The sequence below is a fragment of the Benincasa hispida genome, chromosome 6, assembly GCF_009727055.1.
Source record: "Benincasa hispida cultivar B227 chromosome 6, ASM972705v1, whole genome shotgun sequence".
Taxonomy (NCBI): Eukaryota; Viridiplantae; Streptophyta; class Magnoliopsida; order Cucurbitales; family Cucurbitaceae; genus Benincasa; species Benincasa hispida.
The window spans coordinates 12,948,459-12,967,445 of NC_052354.1; the positions used below are offsets into that span (position 1 = coordinate 12,948,459).

At 33.3% G+C, this 18,987-nt stretch overlaps 2 protein-coding genes and 1 non-coding gene across 4 annotated transcripts; 2 read left to right on the forward strand and 1 right to left on the reverse strand.

Moving 5' to 3' along the window:
- The first annotated feature begins 4,348 nt into the window (after positions 1–4,348).
- LOC120079353 (serine/threonine-protein kinase STY13-like) lies at positions 4,349–8,726 on the forward strand. Of its 2 annotated transcripts, XM_039033514.1 has the most exons (7): positions 4,349–4,708; positions 5,445–5,593; positions 6,241–6,373; positions 6,627–6,822; positions 7,160–7,284; positions 7,372–7,530; positions 8,073–8,726. In XM_039033514.1, the coding sequence occupies exons 2-7, from the start codon at positions 5,466–5,468 to the stop codon at positions 8,391–8,393; spliced, it is 1,062 nt and encodes a 353-aa protein (XP_038889442.1). In that variant the 5' UTR covers positions 4,349–4,708; positions 5,445–5,465; the 3' UTR covers positions 8,394–8,726. The 2 variants fall into 2 exon arrangements, with proteins under 2 accessions (XP_038889442.1, XP_038889443.1); XM_039033515.1 differs by lacking the exon at positions 4,349–4,708 and having other exon boundaries at positions 4,727–5,593.
- Positions 8,727–8,928: 202 nt separating this feature from the next.
- On the reverse strand, positions 8,929–9,000 carry TRNAD-GUC. Its single transcript has one exon. It is a non-coding gene; the product is annotated as a tRNA-Asp (tRNA).
- Positions 9,001–11,122: 2,122 nt separating this feature from the next.
- On the forward strand, positions 11,123–16,128 carry LOC120079566 (SUPPRESSOR OF GAMMA RESPONSE 1). The gene is made up of 6 exons (XM_039033793.1): positions 11,123–11,452; positions 13,120–13,252; positions 13,923–14,109; positions 14,455–14,951; positions 15,129–15,446; positions 15,525–16,128. Exons 1-6 carry the CDS (start codon positions 11,445–11,447, stop codon positions 15,576–15,578), a joined length of 1,197 nt encoding a protein of 398 aa, XP_038889721.1. The 5' UTR covers positions 11,123–11,444; the 3' UTR covers positions 15,579–16,128.
- Positions 16,129–18,987: the final 2,859 nt, after the last annotated feature.

Below are 18,987 nucleotides of genomic sequence, written 5' to 3' on the forward strand. Positions count from 1 at the left end.
TTATACCAATTTTATAAATCGAATTTTTAACTCAACTCCACCACGTCAATACTCTAAAACCCCTATAAAGTTTTATATCAATGTCACTATGAATGATTATCTTCTAATGGTTTAATTAGTTAATGTTTTGTTGAAGTAGAGCTTTATTCAAAAGCACTACCATTCAAAGTCATTTTAAATTAATTTTTATAGTAATTTTGCTTTTCTTTCATGTTAATGGATTTCTCCTTTGTCTTTGTTAGGAACTCGTCATTTTCATGTGCTTTTCTACTTCATTTTCATTATATTTTAAGTTTCCTTCTTCTCTAGTGGCCAGTTTGTCACATAGTCGTTGACCCTTTTCTTAAATAATAAATACGTTTTATTTCATCGACTTCACTTTAGGAATATATATTTTGTTGTGTTTGTAATTAGATAATCCAAAATTTTATTACAACAAATCATGACATGTGGGGGATAATGACATGTCGGGGAAGTTACATACGCAGATGATTTTTGTTATGTCAGGATAAATTTCGTTGCGAATAATAAAAATTCTTGTAGTGACATTCATGGTTTGTAAAACAAAATATTAGCTTAAGGTTACAACAAAATAAAAAAAAAAAAAATAATAATAATAATAATAATAATTTAGAGTAAATAATTACTCTCTAGCTAACATATTCGAACATGGGGAGATTCAAATATTATATTGACTTGATATAGGTAAACGGTACAGTAGTATTTTGTAAGGTAGTAATAAAAAATCGAAAAGTCGAAAACCAAATCAATCCAAACTGATCCAATGGTTTAGTTTGATTTTTTTAGTATAAAATTGGACATATTGGTTTTGTATTTGAAGAAAACAAAAAAATATTTGTTTGAATCGGTTTTTTTATTAGAAAAATCAATCAAAACCAAACTCAACCGAGGATATATATCCTCGAAAATAAATTCCAATATTAGGTATCTTTAAGTATTTTAATTATTATGGTGTATATATATTTGTTGTTTAGAAAAAAAAAAAGACTAATTATTTTGGAGCTGGTATGTTTTTTATTTAAGTAAAGTATGAAGAAAAAAATAAAAATATCAAAATTCAGTCTATAGAAAAACACATCCAATTTTAATTTAAAATTAGCAAAAGAACCAATTTAAAACAAAAGTGAAAATACAAATAAAAATTTAGAATAAACAAAGAAAATACCTAAAAACTGAAAACCAAACGGATAACAAATCGAATCAAATAGAAACCAATCTATTAATTTTATTCTTTATTGGACATTAGTTTGGATTCCTTCTTTGTAAAATCATTTGGTTTGGTTTGATTTTTGGTTGGTCCTAAAATCGATAAAATCGAATCGACTATCATTTATAGTATTTTAACGTGTTAATAAGTCATTTTAATATACTTAATTTTAAAAAGTTATTATAATGTAAGTTTGTCATAATATTGTTTAAATAAAATCCAAATCTTGAAAAACAAATTTGAAAGAATGAAAATGTGGATACGTAAGTATGAATTTTTTTTATATATATACGTTCAAAAATTAAAAATATCATTTTTTATATTCTTCATCGAATAATTAAGGGGTATTTTTAATCCACTGCAAACCCCACAACTTATTTACATCAATTCGATAATTTGTACTACTTATATTGTGACCCTACGACTAAACATTTTCATTAATTATCTTAAATGTCTCTAAAAGGTAACGACAATTCTTATTTTTTTTTTTTTAACTTTTAATCATTTTATATATATGAACAAATTATTAGAATTTTTGGTAGTATTGATTGTGAGATTTAGTTAATAATAATAATGCCCATTTGCCATCCCTACTTGTTTATTGAAAAGTGTTTTTTTGTTCGTACATTTTCTCCTTTGCACTTGTCTCGTGATTTGGTCCTCAATTTTAAAACAAACGTTCCACATCAAAGTATCCATTTTCCCACCCTTCCTTTTTAAAGGAAAAAAAAAACATTATTTTGAAAATAATTTGAAATCACTATTCGTAATTCAAATTATCCACCGTGTCGTGTTCATAACTATACAAATAATTCGAAATCACTATTTATGCTTCAACATTGTTTAATTAAATCAAATGCAATTCATTATTCCTCACTACCATTTCTATTATATACTTAAATTTCTTAGATATTAGATAAAAGTCGTTCAAATGTCAAATGACATGAATTCTAAAATAACGAAAACTAACATTTTGCTTACGTCACAAAGTAACGACCATATTAAATTGTTCATTCACGATCGCGGGTCTCATTTATTGTGAATTGATGAGATCCCAAATGTAATTTCATGTAAGAGAAAAGTCATAAGATCACCAAATTTTAATAATGACGAGAATTTGTATTTTAATAAAATTTGTGATGTCCCTTGGAGACACATTCGGGGTCTCATCAATTCACGATGGGTGCAAACCGTAATTGCGAATAGACTTTAACGTAAATTTAACATATAGTAGTTGGTGCTTTGTAATGCATAAACAAAAAGTTATTTTTCATTATTTTCAAAATTTAGGTCTTTTCACATTACCTTGATTAAATTTGAATTGTTCATATAAAAAAACTCAAACTCAGAAATCATTCACATTTATTAATTCTTTTACAAAAGTAGGGAACATAACTCTCGTTTTCTTATTTTAGTTAAACTTACTACTTTTTATTTGTATTCATTTAAATATGAATCTCATTCTAAGACATTAGTATAATAGAGTAATGATTAAGTACAGCCTAACCTCATACCCCTCTCACCTTTACACACAAAGAAAAAAAATTATTAAAAAAATTAAAAATAAATAAAAGTATCACGTGACACATTTTTATTGGGTACTAGTCGGACTGCACCTAAGTTTTTCCTAATATAACAACATCGAATAAAGTTTTCGAAAAATTTATACTCATAATTCTATATTTTTCTTTTCCCTTCACTTAATTACATGCATAACTTTAATATATAAGCATCAACATAACACATTATATCATATTTTCAATCAAAATGTTGAAGGTTGGAATTTACTCTTGTACCTAATAAAGTAGAAATTGAATACTAAATCTAACATATCTTTCTTCTCTCTCTATTATTTAGTCAATAAATTTCTTCTCATTCTATTACTATTCCTCACCAATCCAAATTAATAATGGAATGAATTATGTATGAGATATTTATAATTGAGATTTAAACACACCATGTCCCTTGTCTAATCCAAAATCAATGTAAAATGCATCCCCTCATTTTCTCTCATCTATTGCCACCTTGCACCTTTTTAAATCATCTCATCTTCTCTCCTCGATTCCCTTTAAACAAAACCAAGCATGAATTTTCATCCATATTTATACATTTTTATGGAATCGAACCCGAGTGGTAAATCAATATTTTTATTATATCATAGAAGAATTTATAAAATACAAAAATAAGTAAATAAATTGTCAACGATGTGAATATAATAAAACAATAAATAATTTTATTGATTTTAAAAGCGTAAAATATTTGTTTGTCAATTTCATTTTTTAATCTTACATTTTGGAAAAATTGCAGTAAATAATCAAAGTGTGATGATAGGTGCAATTATACCCTCAAACTTTCAATTATAAAAACTAAATCATTCAACTTATACAAGTGTTAAAATTAGATGATGAAGCTTACTAATTGTAGAAATTGTAACAATTGTAAAATTTTGATGGTTCAATTTTTATCATTTGGAGGTCTAATTTCTACGATTATTGTAAGTATGAGGTTAAATTTTAACATGTGTAGAGGTTTTAGAACTCAATTTTTACAATTGAAAGTTTATGGTGTAATCTCAACTACTACCATACTTTAGGATAGTATTTACAATTTGCCCTTATATTTTTATAATTTTTTTATAAAAATATTTACATCATCTAAATTTTATCAATATTTCCAGAAAATTTTAATAGATAAAAAAATGTCAAACTATTTACAGAAATAGTTAAAAAAAAAATTATAGACATTGATAGTGTCCATCAGTAATAGACTTATATCAGTTCTTAACACTACAGTGTCAATAATAGAAAATATACTTCTATCAATTTCTATCAGTGATAGACTTGTATCAGCTTCTATCCGTGATAAATACTGATAGACTTTTATCAACCTCTATCAACAGAAGATTAAATTTTATTTAATGTTTCTTATTTTTTCTATTTGAAAATCCCCCGTATTCCATCCATGTTCTTAAATTTTTTGACAATATTTTTGTCCCATCAACATCTTAAACCTCGGTTTTAATCCATATTCTATTTCGATTTTGACCATTTTCCGCCAATTCGTTTTAAAGAAGACGACGAAACTACACTTTTGACCAAATTTTGGTGAAGAAATTATTGTTTAGACAATGGAGTTTCGTTTCTCACTTCATTTCAATTGGGTTTCATGAATGAATCTCTCTTGCCCATTTGTCAAGCATGCCCACCTCTCTCCTTCACCCGATGACCTTACGTTTACTGTCCTTTATTTCCTTACTGTTCATCTTTTTTTCCTCTTGTACTTATCTGAGGAAGTTGAATTTGAACCTACCAATAGTTGAAATGGGTTCTCAATTGGGTGTTTTTCTAAATGTTTTTATATTGATAGAAAAGTCAAATACCTGGTGGCCAAACCATTTTACTTTCTTTTGACGCACTCCAACTGTTTGCGAAAATGTCTGAACTAACTCCCCCGCAGGCGGAGGCGCTTCTGAGTTCTGAGGTAATAATCCGTGTAGTGAAAGCTACCCAAAAGCATTTTTCTTTCTTTTGGGTGCGTTTTGAGGATGATTCTTCATGGTCCCACTCTGTAATTCTTTAAGAAATTGATCGGATTGATTACAATTATCGCAGAATATTGTTTTATTTCTTTTCAGACCGTCAGATTTCCTTCCCCACGTATCCGTTGCTCTGTTTTCCCTCTCTGTCTTTCTCCCTTTCCTTTCAACATTTGAGTTGTTTCCTACTGTTATATGACACAAACCCAGTTCCTTCCGCGGCTTTTCTTTTTCCTGATATTGAGTTCGACATGTTTCATACGCGGAGACTTGAAAACACAGTTTTTGGGGGTTAAGTTTTAGAGACGAATTGGATCTTTCAGCTTTCTTCTAACTGAACTTTGTTATTTTGCTAACTGCCCTTTAAAATTCGTTTGTTTGTGCATTGGTTGGCCTCTTCCTTTCCCTTCTTGCTCCCCTTTTCGCTTCATTTTTTTATCCCTGTCAATGGCAGAACTTCTTGAATTCCGAGTCTGTGTTTTTCTTTTAAAGTATCTACCGAACTGAGATGAGTTTTGGATTCTGGTCCGCTGAGAGTTGAGATGGAATCATGCAAAATCAAGCATATATTTCCATAGTTCTTTAACTTCATTAGCTTGCCGTTTAATTCAACTAATTCTCTCTCTGAAGTTCTAACTGTGCTTCAAAAACCTTTTTTTCTTCTTATTATTATGTCTTAAGGAGTCTTGCTTGGTATAAGAAATGGGGTCCGGTAACCGGTTATGTTCAAAAGAGTTTGATTTGGATGCTAAGTGGCTGGTCGATCCGAAGCAAATCTTTGTTGGGCCAAGGATTGGGGAGGGTGCGCATGGCAAAGTGCACATGGGGAAGTAAGTTATCCTTACCTTGATACCTTTCTCTCAGATTTGAATTCTTGGGTTTGAAGTTATGTTCTGTTCAGTTATGATTTCTGAATTCTTGTTTGCAATTGTTGTATTCTTTTTTTCTTTTCTTTTTGTTCCTTTGCTTTTTTGGGGTTGTGGGTGGGAATTGAAGAATATTCTTCATTTCTCTGATTTTCAATACCGATTGGGGCATTACGTATAGGTATAGGTTACATACGTATTTTCCAATTACTTTATTCATACTTGGCATAGAGTAAAGGGCTGTTAGAGGTGATAACAAACAGAAATAGGCCATCGATGGGGAGAGAGAAAAATAAAACATTGTTCCTCGCAAGTAAGGAGTCGTTACTTTCTGATGTGGTTTGTTTTAACTTAATATAAGTATCGGTGGTTTCCGCCTATTTAAGAAAATTAGAAGGAAACCACATCGGAAAGTAAGGACAAGCAGGGAGCAAGGATGCAAATTTATTCTTCTGGATGGGGTAGGTGGTTGAATGTTTTGAATTTTTATAGTGCATTTTATATGCCCATTTGTGCTACCCTCGTTGAGATAGGTAATGCACATTTTTAGTAGCTTATGCTGTTTAATGGATCTTGTTACAGTGCAATTATAATTCTTTTTCACCATCCAGATATAAAGACCAAAATGTTGCAATTAAAATAATTCGGAAAGGTGAAACTCCAGAAGAAATTGCAAAAACTGAGGCACGTTTTGCTCGGGAGGTTGCTATGTTATCCAAAGTTCAACACAAGAATCTTGCGAAGGTTGTAATTGCAGTTCTAAGTTAGTGACATATAATTGTGAAGTAATTTGATTGTTCTCTTGGCATACGTCTTGTTGTGTAGCCCTTCTAGGCGTTTTCATATTTCTCTCTCTTTTCGGTTCTTTTAGTTGTCTTCTTGGCACTCTCATTTTATGGATAAACCTTCAGTGTTCTGAAAGGAAAAGAGAGAGCAGACATGGTAATGAATGGAGTTGCATAATAACTTGTGGGATTGTGGGGTTGATTTGTCCCAGTTTATAGGTGCTTGCAAGGAGCCTATTATGGTGATAGTGACCGAGCTTCTTGTAGGTGGTACATTACGGAAGTACTTGTTGAGTGTAAGGCCAAGGTGCTTGGACTTCGATGAGGCAGTTGGCTTTGCTCTTGATATTGCACGTGCAATGGAATGCTTGCATTCCCATGGGATCATTCACCGTGACCTCAAACCTGGTATGCTTCGACCTGACAGTACTTTTAAGCTTTATAAACCAAAATCTTCAGTTAGCATAGAGTATAATTTACTATGGAACTCTGATGAGGGAATAAAATTTGGCTGGAATTGTGTGAAGATGATTGTGAAGAATTTTACTATCGACATGTTCTTTTTCTATAATGAGCATAAGATTTGAAGGCTTACTGCATCTCATCTATAGTTAGATTTTAGATTTCCTTTTAGTAGTACTGTACACTGGTTTGAGCTCCATTAGATAGACAGCAACGAGATCTTGGTACTTTTAAGGAAGATCAGTCATATTATAATTCTAATTACACTGCTTTCTGTTCCCAGAGAATTTGATCTTGACTGCAGACCACAAGACTGTTAAACTTGCTGATTTTGGTCTCGCTAGAGAAGAGTCGGTAACAGAGATGATGACAGCAGAAACTGGGACTTACAGATGGATGGCTCCAGAGGTAAAATCTTTTTTGATCTGTTATTTTGTGTGCCAATGCAACTGCTTTGTGATAGTTCTCTACATCACTTTGTATACTTGGTGGCAGCTATACAGTACGGTCACTTTACGAAATGGAGAGAAGAAGCATTACAATCACAAGGTGGATGTTTACAGCTTTGGAATTGTATTCTGGGAGATTATCCAAAATAAGATGCCTTTTGAAGGCATGTCAAATCTACAAGCCGCCTATGCGGCTGCTTTTAAGGTGACGACTAGCATCAAAATACATTGAATAAAACAATCCGACTGCTGAGTGGTTTCTCTGAGTTTGTATCTGTCGTCCAGTTGGTAGTCAGAGCGACTTAACCCTAAGCTGATAAATAAGATTAGCTTGATCTTTGGAGTTCTAAGGAAGAAAATGGAAGAATTAGGTCCATATGAATATCAATATGATTAGGATATACCTGATAAAGCTATGCACCCACAGTATATGCCACCATATCTTTATAGTATAGGAGCAGATTTGAATCATGTGATCCTTTTCCTCCTTTATTTTAGTGGGGTTTTTTTTTTTTTTCCTTATAACAATATTGGAGGAATCTCCATGTTATGCAAGATGTAGAAGTGCGAAAATGGATCTTCCAAAATAAACTTAAGGCTGCATATTTATGCCACATTACTTGTTCTTTTTGTTGTTTTGCCTATTTTTGATTTAGTAGATCCATACATTGTAACTGCAAAAGCATCGGTAATACTTGTAATATCTCCATCTTTTTTTTTTTGGTCCTCTGGACATTGTCGATGCAGAATTTACGACCGAGTGCTGAGAACCTCCCAGCGGATTTGGCACCCATTGTGACCTCCTGTTGGACAGAGGATCCAAACGATCGGCCTAACTTCAACCAAATCATACAGATGCTCTTGAAATGTCTATCCACCATTCCACAACCAGATTATGTAAGACCACCAACGATGCACCCACCTGAGAATGCAGTGCTGCCACCAGAATCTCCTGGAACAAGTTCTTTGATGGCAGCCACAAGACGTGGCACCGGGGAAGTCCTGAACAACGAGATGGGAGAGAAACCGAGCAGTTTCTTCTCGTGTTTCACTGGTAACTGTTACTGATTCACCCAGAAAGTAAAACAACCTTCTTATCACAGAACTGGAGCTGGAAGTCCTTACAAAACTTACCACAACTGAAAGATTGGAAAAAGAAGAAAACCATGTGTAGTTAATGATAGAAAATTAGTGATTCAGGTTCCATCGGTAATATCTGTTCAAGTTGATAATATAGAGACATGGATTCATAAAGAGACTTAGAGAGTGTGGAGTTGGGGTTGCTGTGATGTCAACCGTAAGAACAAATATTCGTCCAAATGCCTTCCTCTCCTGCTTGTTCTTCTCTATGGAATTTTCAAAACTGAAACGTATGATAATGAGGCCATTCAGTTCTTCGAATTTCGTTCCATTATTTTTTGTCGTCATTGCAAAAATTGTAAATATATATATAAATGCCATTGCGCCGCGGATCGAACCAGGGACACTAGCGTGACAGGCAGAAATACTTACCACTATACTACAACAACTCAACTGCATATAATTTAGGCTGCCATTTAATTGCAGAAATTTGAAGGGGAAAAAAAAAAGGAAAAAACAATAACGCCGTTGCCGGGGATCGAACCCGGGTCACCCGCGTGACAGGCGGGAATACTTACCACTATACTACAACGACTTGCTGATAGAAATTATAAATAGATCAAATTTGAAGGAACTTTACAAATTTTGACTTTTCTTGTTATTTTTTTTTTCCTCTTCATCAATGACTGAATTGAAAAAGAAAACATGTTTCAACATGGAGAATTAAGGGTGATATTTTTTTATTAAAAAAATAAAAATAAAAGTTCAATTCAAAATTTTATAATTTGAAAATTTTGAACCTATAGAATAAATTTCTAAAATTTCAATTTTATTCTTAATAGGTTGTTGAATTTTAAATTTTGTTTCTTATAAGCTTATGACATATTTAACCTTTTTTATAATCAACGAATGTATTAGACATAAAATTTAGTTGTGTGTTTAAAACATTAATGTCTGATGATAACTACTTGTTTTTTAAAAAAAAGAAAAAAAAAACTAAGCTTATAAGCATTATTTCTATCCATGAGTTTCTATGTTTTGTTATCCGCTTTCAACCCATGTTTAAAAAACAAGTCAATATTTCAAAACTAATAAAAGTAAGCCTAGTTAATAACTACTATTTTTTATTTTGGAAATAATATTATAAACTCTCCTTTCACATATTAGTTTATTTGTTTTGTTATCTACTTTTAAAAAATGTTCTAAAAAAAACATGTCAAAGTTCTAAAACTAAAAAGGGTTCTATCTCGTTTGATAGATATTAAGACTTCGTTTGATAACTATTTTGGTTTTTGGTTTTTGGTTTTTGATTTTTGAAAATTACGCCTATTTTTCCTTAAATTTCTCATGATGCTTTATATTTTTCTCAAGTAAAAGAGTCGAGTTATTCGTCTAATTCTAAAAACAAAAACAGGTTTTCAAAAAACTAACTTTTTTAATTTTAAAAACTTGACTTAGTTTTTGAAAACAACAGTAAAAGTTAGATGAAAAAGCACAAAATTTAGAGGTGAAATGAGTGTTTATAGACTTAATACAATACTTCACCTCCAAATTCTTTCATATATTATCTACCTTTTACCAATAGTTTGAAAAACCAAACCAAATTTTGAAAAGAAAAAAAAAAAAAACTCTTAAAAACTTGCTTTTGAAATTCGGAATTTGGCTAAAAATGCAACCATTGTACTTAAAAAATATGCAAATCATTGTAATAAATGAAGAGAAAATATGCTTAATTTTCAAAAATAAAAAACAAAAAAGAAATGGTTATCAGATGTTGCCTATATGGTTACCAAATAGAAGCTAAGTTTTTTGTTTTTTGTTTTTTAAAATTAAGTTTATAAATACTATTTTCACTTTTTTATTTGTTTGTTTTGTTATCTACTTATTATGAGTGTTTTAAAAAAACAAGTCATAATTTGAGGAATGCTTTTAAAATTGAAGCTAAAATTTGAAAACTAACGTCCCATTTGATAGTCATTTGATTTTTAAAACTTGTTCGTGTTTTTGGAATTTGGTTAAGAATGCAACTTTAAACTCAATAAATATGCAAACCGTTGTAAGAAAAATTAAAAGAAAACAGGCTACATTTTTAAAAACAAAAAACCAATAACCAAATGGTTACCAAATGAGCGTAAAAAAAACAATTTTCAAAAACTTGTTTTTGTTTTTTGAAATTTGCTAAAAACTCTAATGTGTACGTAGAAAATATGAAAACTATGGGTCAAAAGTTGTAAGAAATCAAACATAATTTTAAAAAATAAAAAACTAAATAGTTACCAAACTAAATTTAAATGGTCATCAAATGGAGCAGAAACTTTTAAAAACTTGTTTTTATTTTTATAATTTGACTAAGAATTCAAATATCTAGTTAGGAAAAATGAAACTCATGATATCGAAACGGTAAGAAAACAAATAGAAGTTTTTTTAAAAAATAAACATAAACAAAAAATTAAATGGTTATCAAATGAGGTTATAGTAAGTCAAATATTTTTTAATTAATCATAATTCGTTTAATGGTTTTAAATTTACTAACCTACCTTACCACAAAAAACGAAAAAAATAGAAGTTAAAAATGACTAAATTAAAACAAAACTATTATATATATATAAAGTAGCACTTTTGGCTTGGGCCGCAAGTATCCATGTCCCACCTGAAATTTACGGAACATTACATTAACTCGTTTTTCGAAGCTACAAATCCTTCCACCAGACATTCCAGCTTCGTCTCCCATACCTCAGCCTCGGTCCGAGCTTTCGTCAACGCTCGGGCCCACATCCGTTAACAATCCCCTCCATGCTTCTGTTCCGAGCCTATGGTCTGGAAGACGAGCCTGCACCGAAGCAGGGGCTCAATTTCCCGCTCACACTGAGCACAGTTAGGATTTGGGTTTCCACTCTTCCTTTCCCTCACACTATTCACTAAAACTTAGCTTAGTGGACCAAAAGCCGAAGCTCAAACGCGCTGAAGTCTCTTTTTCTCTCTGAAATGTTCTTCTTCTCCTCCTTCTCCTCCTTTTTCTATCGCTAGCTCTTGAAGAATATGGCAAGGTGAGCCTACTCCTTTTCGTGTAATTTCTTGGTTTTCTGCTGAGTATTCGTCGAGTTCTTACAACCCCAGATAGCAAAATGTGGGTTTTTTTCTTCCATTTCTCTGTCGATCGTCCTTTTCTTGGTTCTTCTTATAGTTTGTATTTCTGGGTCGATTGAACTTTTGTGCCCAGATGATGGGTTTCGTTTCATTTTTCTTATATGTGAAGTTGATGTTAGTTAATCGAGAAGTATAGGTCTTACTACTGGACTTTTATGTGTGTGTTTGTGTGTGTGTTTTAATGCTTCGCTGATTTGGGGAAAACGCTGATACAGAGGATGTGGGTTTGTAAACTATTGAAGCTTGAAAGGGAAACACTAAACTAGTTTTGTTTAAGGTATATTTTTTCTGCTTCTGGCTTGAGAGCTTGGTGGTGACGTCTGAGAGCTTGATCACGTACATTTATGGCATAGTTGAACGTGCCCCACTATGGCATTTCTAAAACCCAATAAACGATCTACTTTGAGGTTAAGAAATAGGGGGAATGTCCTGTTCACAACACTTTTGGTTAAAAGTTTCACACAAGATGTTCTGGTTTTGATCATATATGAAGATTCAGCTATTTTTCATGGTTAGAATGATGAGATTGAGAATGCATGGAGTTTACTTCATTGTGTGGAGTGTGCACATTTATTTCCAGCAAAAGTGTTTGGACCTGTAACTGCAAATCGGTCCAAATGTTCTGTCTTGAATGGTCATATCATGTAAAGTCTTAGACTCGATTTCTTTTTGCCATGGTTCGAGCTACCAGACCCAATGTAGACAACCTACTGAAGGATGGTTGCTTTCGTTTCCTGTTATTGCACTAAAAACAACCCTTTTGGATCATTTTAATCACTCAACCAATCTGATAAACAAATGTACAATCCACTACAGTTGGTCCTAGTAGTAATTGAGCTTGAGGACTTTAAATCTTAAGGTGGTACTCTACTGAGGATAAACAACAGTCCTAATTATTTGAGACTATGCACATCTCCTCATATCTTCACAATAATATGATATTGTTCACTTTTTTTGGCATAAGTCCTCGTGGTTTTGTTTTTATATTAGGGACAACTGACCTCCAAATATCTCCACAATGGTAATATTGTTCCCTTTGACGTAAGTCCTCATGACTTTGTTTTTTGTTTCACCCAAAAGGCCTCATACCATTGGAGATAGCTAGCCTCCCTTATATACCCATGATCATTCCCTTATCTACCAAATGTGGAACTTGGATCGCATTTCCAATATTTTGGAATCATCCAAAAAGCCTCATACTAATAGAGATACCGTCCCTAACTTGTATACTCATGATCTTCCCTCTTTCATAGCCAATGTGTAACTTTAGTCACATTCAACAACTCTAACGTTTCTCGATAGCCGTATGTTGTTGTGTTTTGCTGTTTGTCTCCTGAGATTATTCATGTGCACTTGGGCCTTGATATTGACTGTATCAAAAGTAAAAAGTTCAGGAAGAATTTATTTATTTACTTAGACTCATTTTGAATGGCCCGCCCCGAGACTCGAAACCTTATAAATGCTTGTAGTTCTCTTCATTGTTGCTTACTTTTACAATCCAATATTTTTTTGGCCTTCTTAGATATCTAGTGACTGCATTTTAACTTTCATTATCTCATTCTCACAGGTCTTGGATAATTGATAGCCGAACAATTGCAAGAAAAGTTAGAAACGTCAGTCAATCTTCTTCACAAGCAATTAAAGATTGTGATGCGAAACGAGAATGTCCAAACTGTCACTTTATCATTGATAATACAGATGTAAGTTTGACCTCTACCCTGTGTTGTCATAACTGATTTGTTTTAAGAGTTCAATGCTATAAGAACAAGCAGTTGATTCTTATATATATTGCCTAAGAAGTACAAATACCTTAGTTTGGCTAGCATGTCCGTGTCGGACACTCGGACACTTGTTGGACACATCAGACACTTGTCAATGCAACAAATGGGTAAGACATGCATTGAACACTTGTTGAGTAGAATAAAAAGACATATTCATGACAATAATGATAACTTTTGAGTGTGAAATACATTAAGCTAAGTTTTTTGAGCATATAAATGCATCAGCCCATTTACTTTGAATTTTCTTTTGGTATAAAGATGATATATATTTTTAAAAATGTATATTTTGTTATACGTGTCCTTGTCATGTCGTGTCCTAGATTTTTAAAATATAACGTATCGTCGTGTCTGTGTCATCTGCATCTCGTATCCGTATCTATGCTTAGTATACTACGAATGGCTCATTCGCATCTTATAAGAAACTTGAACCTTTTGATATGCCCTTTAGTTATTGACTCACTTGCAGTGAAATTTTAGTGTGGGATTTGGCATCTACATTTCGACTTGTGTTGTGCCTTGAATGTAAGGCATTGAATTGAAGCATTAATTTGAATCATTGAATGTCCATTAAATGCATTTTTTTTGGCAGGTTTCTCCTGATTGGCCTGGATTGCCTGCAGGTGTTAAGTTTGATCCAACTGATGAAGAAATAATGGAGCACTTAGCGGCCAAGTGTGCCGTTGGAAACTTAAAGCCACATGTATTAATTGATGAATTCATCCCCACACTTGAAACAGACCAAGGAATCTGTTATACTCATCCAGAGAATCTCCCCGGTAAGGAATTCATCTGTGTCGGGTTTTTAATTTCCTATGCTATCATCAATATCTTCTGTTCAATTATAACTTTTACTAATCAAAGGACCAGATTTAGTGTGAACAAGGCTCTCCATTTGTAATTGTGGTCAAGAGAAATAGTATTTCTAATTTATTTCACGGGCTTTAGATTTAGGAGAATTGGTTTGCTCAATAATTGCACATTTTGATTGGTAAAAGTAATCTCTCAATTTACTAGTTGATTATATCTCGGTTTATATAAAGCTAAGTGTAGCACGAATTAAGCAAATTAAGTTATGAAACATTGTTCACTTATTCAGAATAATAACATTTTCAATTATTCAGGTGTTAGTAAAGATGGAAATGATGTCCATTTTTTTCATAAAACAAGCAATGCATATGCCACGGGTCAAAGGAAGCGCCGCAAGATTGAAAGTGAACCTAATTCAAGCCTCGAACATTTTCGCTGGCACAAGACAGGTAGGACCAAAGCTGTGATAGATAATGGTGTTCACAAGGGATGGAAGAAGATCTTCTCTCTGTATAGAAGTTCGAAGGGAGGCTCGAAGCCTGAAAAGTCTAATTGGGTTATACATCAATACCATTTGGGAACTGAAGAAGATGAGAAGGAAGGCGAATATGTTTTATCGAAAATTTCTTATCAGCAACAAAAGCAATGTATTAAGAGCAGTGATAATATGCTCATTGAGTATTTTGATGCAATGCTCCATCAAACAAGTCCTAGAACTCCCAAGTCGAATCCTCCAATTCCGCCTCGATCGGGAAAATCACTTGTCTCCAATGCTGTTGCTGACAGCAGTCTGCCTCAGTCATTTTCAAAGGTAGCTTCTCCTTTTAAGTTAGTTTCATTGTCTATTTTCTGCTTTGTAAAGAAGTGGAGTTTCAGTAACAAGTTGTCATCTGCTTTCTCCATGGAGAAGAAATTATGTCATTGCATTCTTTCTGACTCTAAAAAGTGAATCTATCAAATTCACAGTTAAGTATGTTTTGTTCATTAGGAAGAAGAGTTGACTCCGGAGGCATCTCGTGTTTCTTATCCGAATATTTCATCAGAGATCGACGTGGGATACCATGCATGGTTGGCTGGAGAATCTCAGGATATAAATGATGTTGAACTACATTACTTGGAAGACAACTTATTGTGCAATGAAGTCCTAGATTCTAGTGCTTTTATGACTAACAACCAAGTAAATCAAATGCTTTTCCCTCTCTCTGGTAACAATGCTTACCACGAGATTGCGAACGATAACGTTCCTTGTGGAATTGCAGACCTTGTGAACCTTGAATTAGATACTCCACCTGATTTTCATCTTGCTGTAAGTTCACCTCCCACTTTCCCAAGTTTCAAATGCTTTCCTTTGATCTATAACTCAGACTCTTATTATTGCTTGCAGGACCTGCAGTTTGGTTCTCAAGAGAGCATTTTCGACTGGATCGACAGGATATGAAGTGAATGTTGAAGCAAAATCTCATGAGAATGACATGTTACAATCTGACTTTTCTGCCCCAAATCTTCCTCGAATTCACCATCTTTCATCGTAAAACTCTTTGCAGTCATTTGGCTTTCATTTGTATGGGAAATGCCATGCATTTCGCCCGTCGCAAGTCGGTTAAACTTTGAAATTCGAAAGACACGTAACAACTTACAACCATATCTATCAGTTGTTTCACACAGAATCAAGAACAACCGCAACCTGCTCAGCTATGTTTTTGCTCAAATTTTGTGTTAAATGCACCATGAAGGTGCTTGAAGTTACTATGAATTTTTGAGTGCCATTGATGATATGTGAGATGGGTTGTTGAGGGGAAAATGTGGCTGATCTAATATTTGGTATGGAATGTAATAAACATTCTATGTGGTAACTGATTTATGTGTAGTGGTGGTGATTCATTTTGAGAAGATGGATGGGGTGACATTCATCTTTTGGCCAACTTTAATCACACTTTTTCTGTAAGATATAGTAAGTAATTGGGTGGTGTATGTATGATCTATATTTATTTCCCTTCTCCATTTCTCTGTGTTATTCCATGTTTAATGGCTAGTAAAAAAATGGAGTTTCTTGTCCTTTGAATCACAATAAGAAGTAAAAAAAAAATTAACACAAAAAAAGAAGGATTTCTTGTCTCATTCATGACTGGCCTTTGTGTAGTCCTATCCTCCCACAAAATTTTGACACATTTGACAAAAATGTTACTCATTATTATAGTTCTTCGGAAAAAAAAATTAATTCAATTGTGATAGGCATACTAAGTGAAGTCATATAAAGCATGGCCCTTGATTAAAATGTTAGAGCTTTGAATCTTCATCTATTTTTTAACTCAAGAAAGAAAATTGTGAGAGTGAGACAATCAAAATATAGTACAATGTCCAAATAGGTTAAGACACATGTTCTTGACCAAGAGCCTAAAGCTTTTGAGTCCTATGGCTTTATCCATCAGCCACTATTGTCGACTACCATGCCACACTCTGGTAACCACCTCCTAACAAACCTGATGACCACCTTAATTCGCACAGCCAACTCTACTGACTAACTCTATGCTCTGACAATCACCTTTGATGAAAAACTCCAGCAAATACCGCCTTCGATGATCAACTTCAATGACAACTACCCCTGACGACCAACACCAACATTCACCTCATGTGATCGACTTCAGCAAAGACCACTTCTAACAATCAGCTTCACCAACAGCCACCTCTACCGGCCTACTTTGATGATCACCTTAGACAACCAACTTTGTTGTGCATCTCCATTGACTAACTCGATCAATAATATACTAAAAAAATAACAAACAAAAAAAAATGCTCAACTGGCGAAAGTGTTTTAAATACACTTATGAAATTATTAATGATACATTCCACGATCATTAAAATATGTTATAGGGTTGTTGATCATATAAATAATAATGTTTTGTGTTTGTTAAGTGCATACTTATGCGTAGAGAATTGAAAAATAAATTTTTATTTAATTGAGTTCACATCTCAAATGAGTGTGAAGCATTTTGGAAAGTATGTGTATAGTTGAATAGTGGAACAAAAAATTAAGCCAAAAAATAACAAAAAAAAAAAACCCATAAAAAAGTGCATGTTTTTTTCTTAAGTTTTAAAAACTGAACTAGATATCCATAACAATCCAACTCAATTTTGCAGTCCAAACACAGACTTCTTAAACCAATTCAACTCAACACCCGAAACATAAACAATTATAACCAGTTCAGCTCAATTATGCATTCCAAATATAGACAATTATTATCAACTAAACTTAATCAAACTTTGCATCCAAACACTGTTGGGGATGATACCCTAAACTCTCATGTCTTGTAGTTTATAAACACAGTTTTGTACGAACACTTGTGATGTATAATATATGATATTTTCTTCACTACTTGTCTTTGAACATTGAATATTTTATTTGCTTTACCACAAACCAATAAACTAAAATCTCTGGTTGTCATTTTGTAACTTAAGCATGTATGTAGTGACATACAAGTAGATCATGTCTTAATTGATAACCAAAATGGTCTGTAGTATATGGATATAGGAGGGAAACTTTATCCTGATAACGCTACGGATGCTACCCGCTTTGTGGAATAGTTACAAGTGTTGTGATTTGCTACAGATGGTCTAATCCTGATCATTCATGTGGGGACATGCAAGCGAGGGCGTCCTATACAAAGAGTTTGTATAAGACCTGACCACGAAATGTTAACGTTATTGGGATTGGTGTCCTAATTCTTCCGGAGTCTCGTTGTTTGTAATGATACACATTGTTTTATGAATAAAATAATTGTTATTTCATTCTGGCATTTACTCATATCCAATAAACAAAGCTCCATGGTTATCTTATGTAAACTTAAGCATGTATATGTGATATACAAGTGGATCATGCCTTAAGTGATAACCTAAATAGGTCTGTAGTATAAGGATTAAGGTGAGATACCTGATCATGCATGTTTTATAGAGGTTTGCAAGTGTTGTAAACTACTACAGATAGTAGATCCTGACCTTTCATGTGGAGACGTGCAAGCGGGGGTGTTCTATATAAAGAGTTTGTATAATATCGAACCATGAGATGACTAGATTCTGTATATAACGCCATTGATACTGGAGACTTACATCTCACCTAAACGACCATAGGTGACACGACCTCAATCCTGAGTGTTTTAGGAACTTCTGCCTTTGAGGGCGGTCCTTTGATTAGTATGAGTGAGAGTGGCCAGATTGCCAACTCAACATGCCTACCTTTTTAGGGACTTATCTGATTTGAGAGCTAGGAACTCAATACCCAAGATGGAATTCACTCATTTCCCGAAGCAGGGATAAATAAAGAGATTGCTCCCTTAAGGGCTAATTCCGGGGCTTGAACATAGTGGTCACAACTTCTCTTTGGAAGAGAGGACTCAATCATAGTAGGACTATGACTTATGTTCATTAGAGCGATCAGTGGTACTTAAGGAGTTAGATGTAACTACAAGGGCATAACGGTTATTGGCTGAGCTGTACTTACAAGCGATCTGTGAAGGGTTGTCGCACTGTTGATTGGTTAAGATAGACACATAATATATCTGTGGTAAGGAGAGTTCAATTATCAGTCTTTAGTGGAGTGCCTGATAGTTAACGGATGGTGGATTCTATGATTAAAGAATTTAATCAGTTATTCACGTACCGCTGAAACTTCGAGCCAGGTCCATAAGGTCCTCTTGGTAGCTCAATGGATTCAGTTGAGGATCAGTTCTTGGTGTTGATTTGAAATGTTCAAATTAACAAGAGGTAATTCGATTATATATGATATGATCGGTATGATGTATGAGATACATCTAGTGGGATTAATGTAAATGAGATTTACATTAAGTACCATG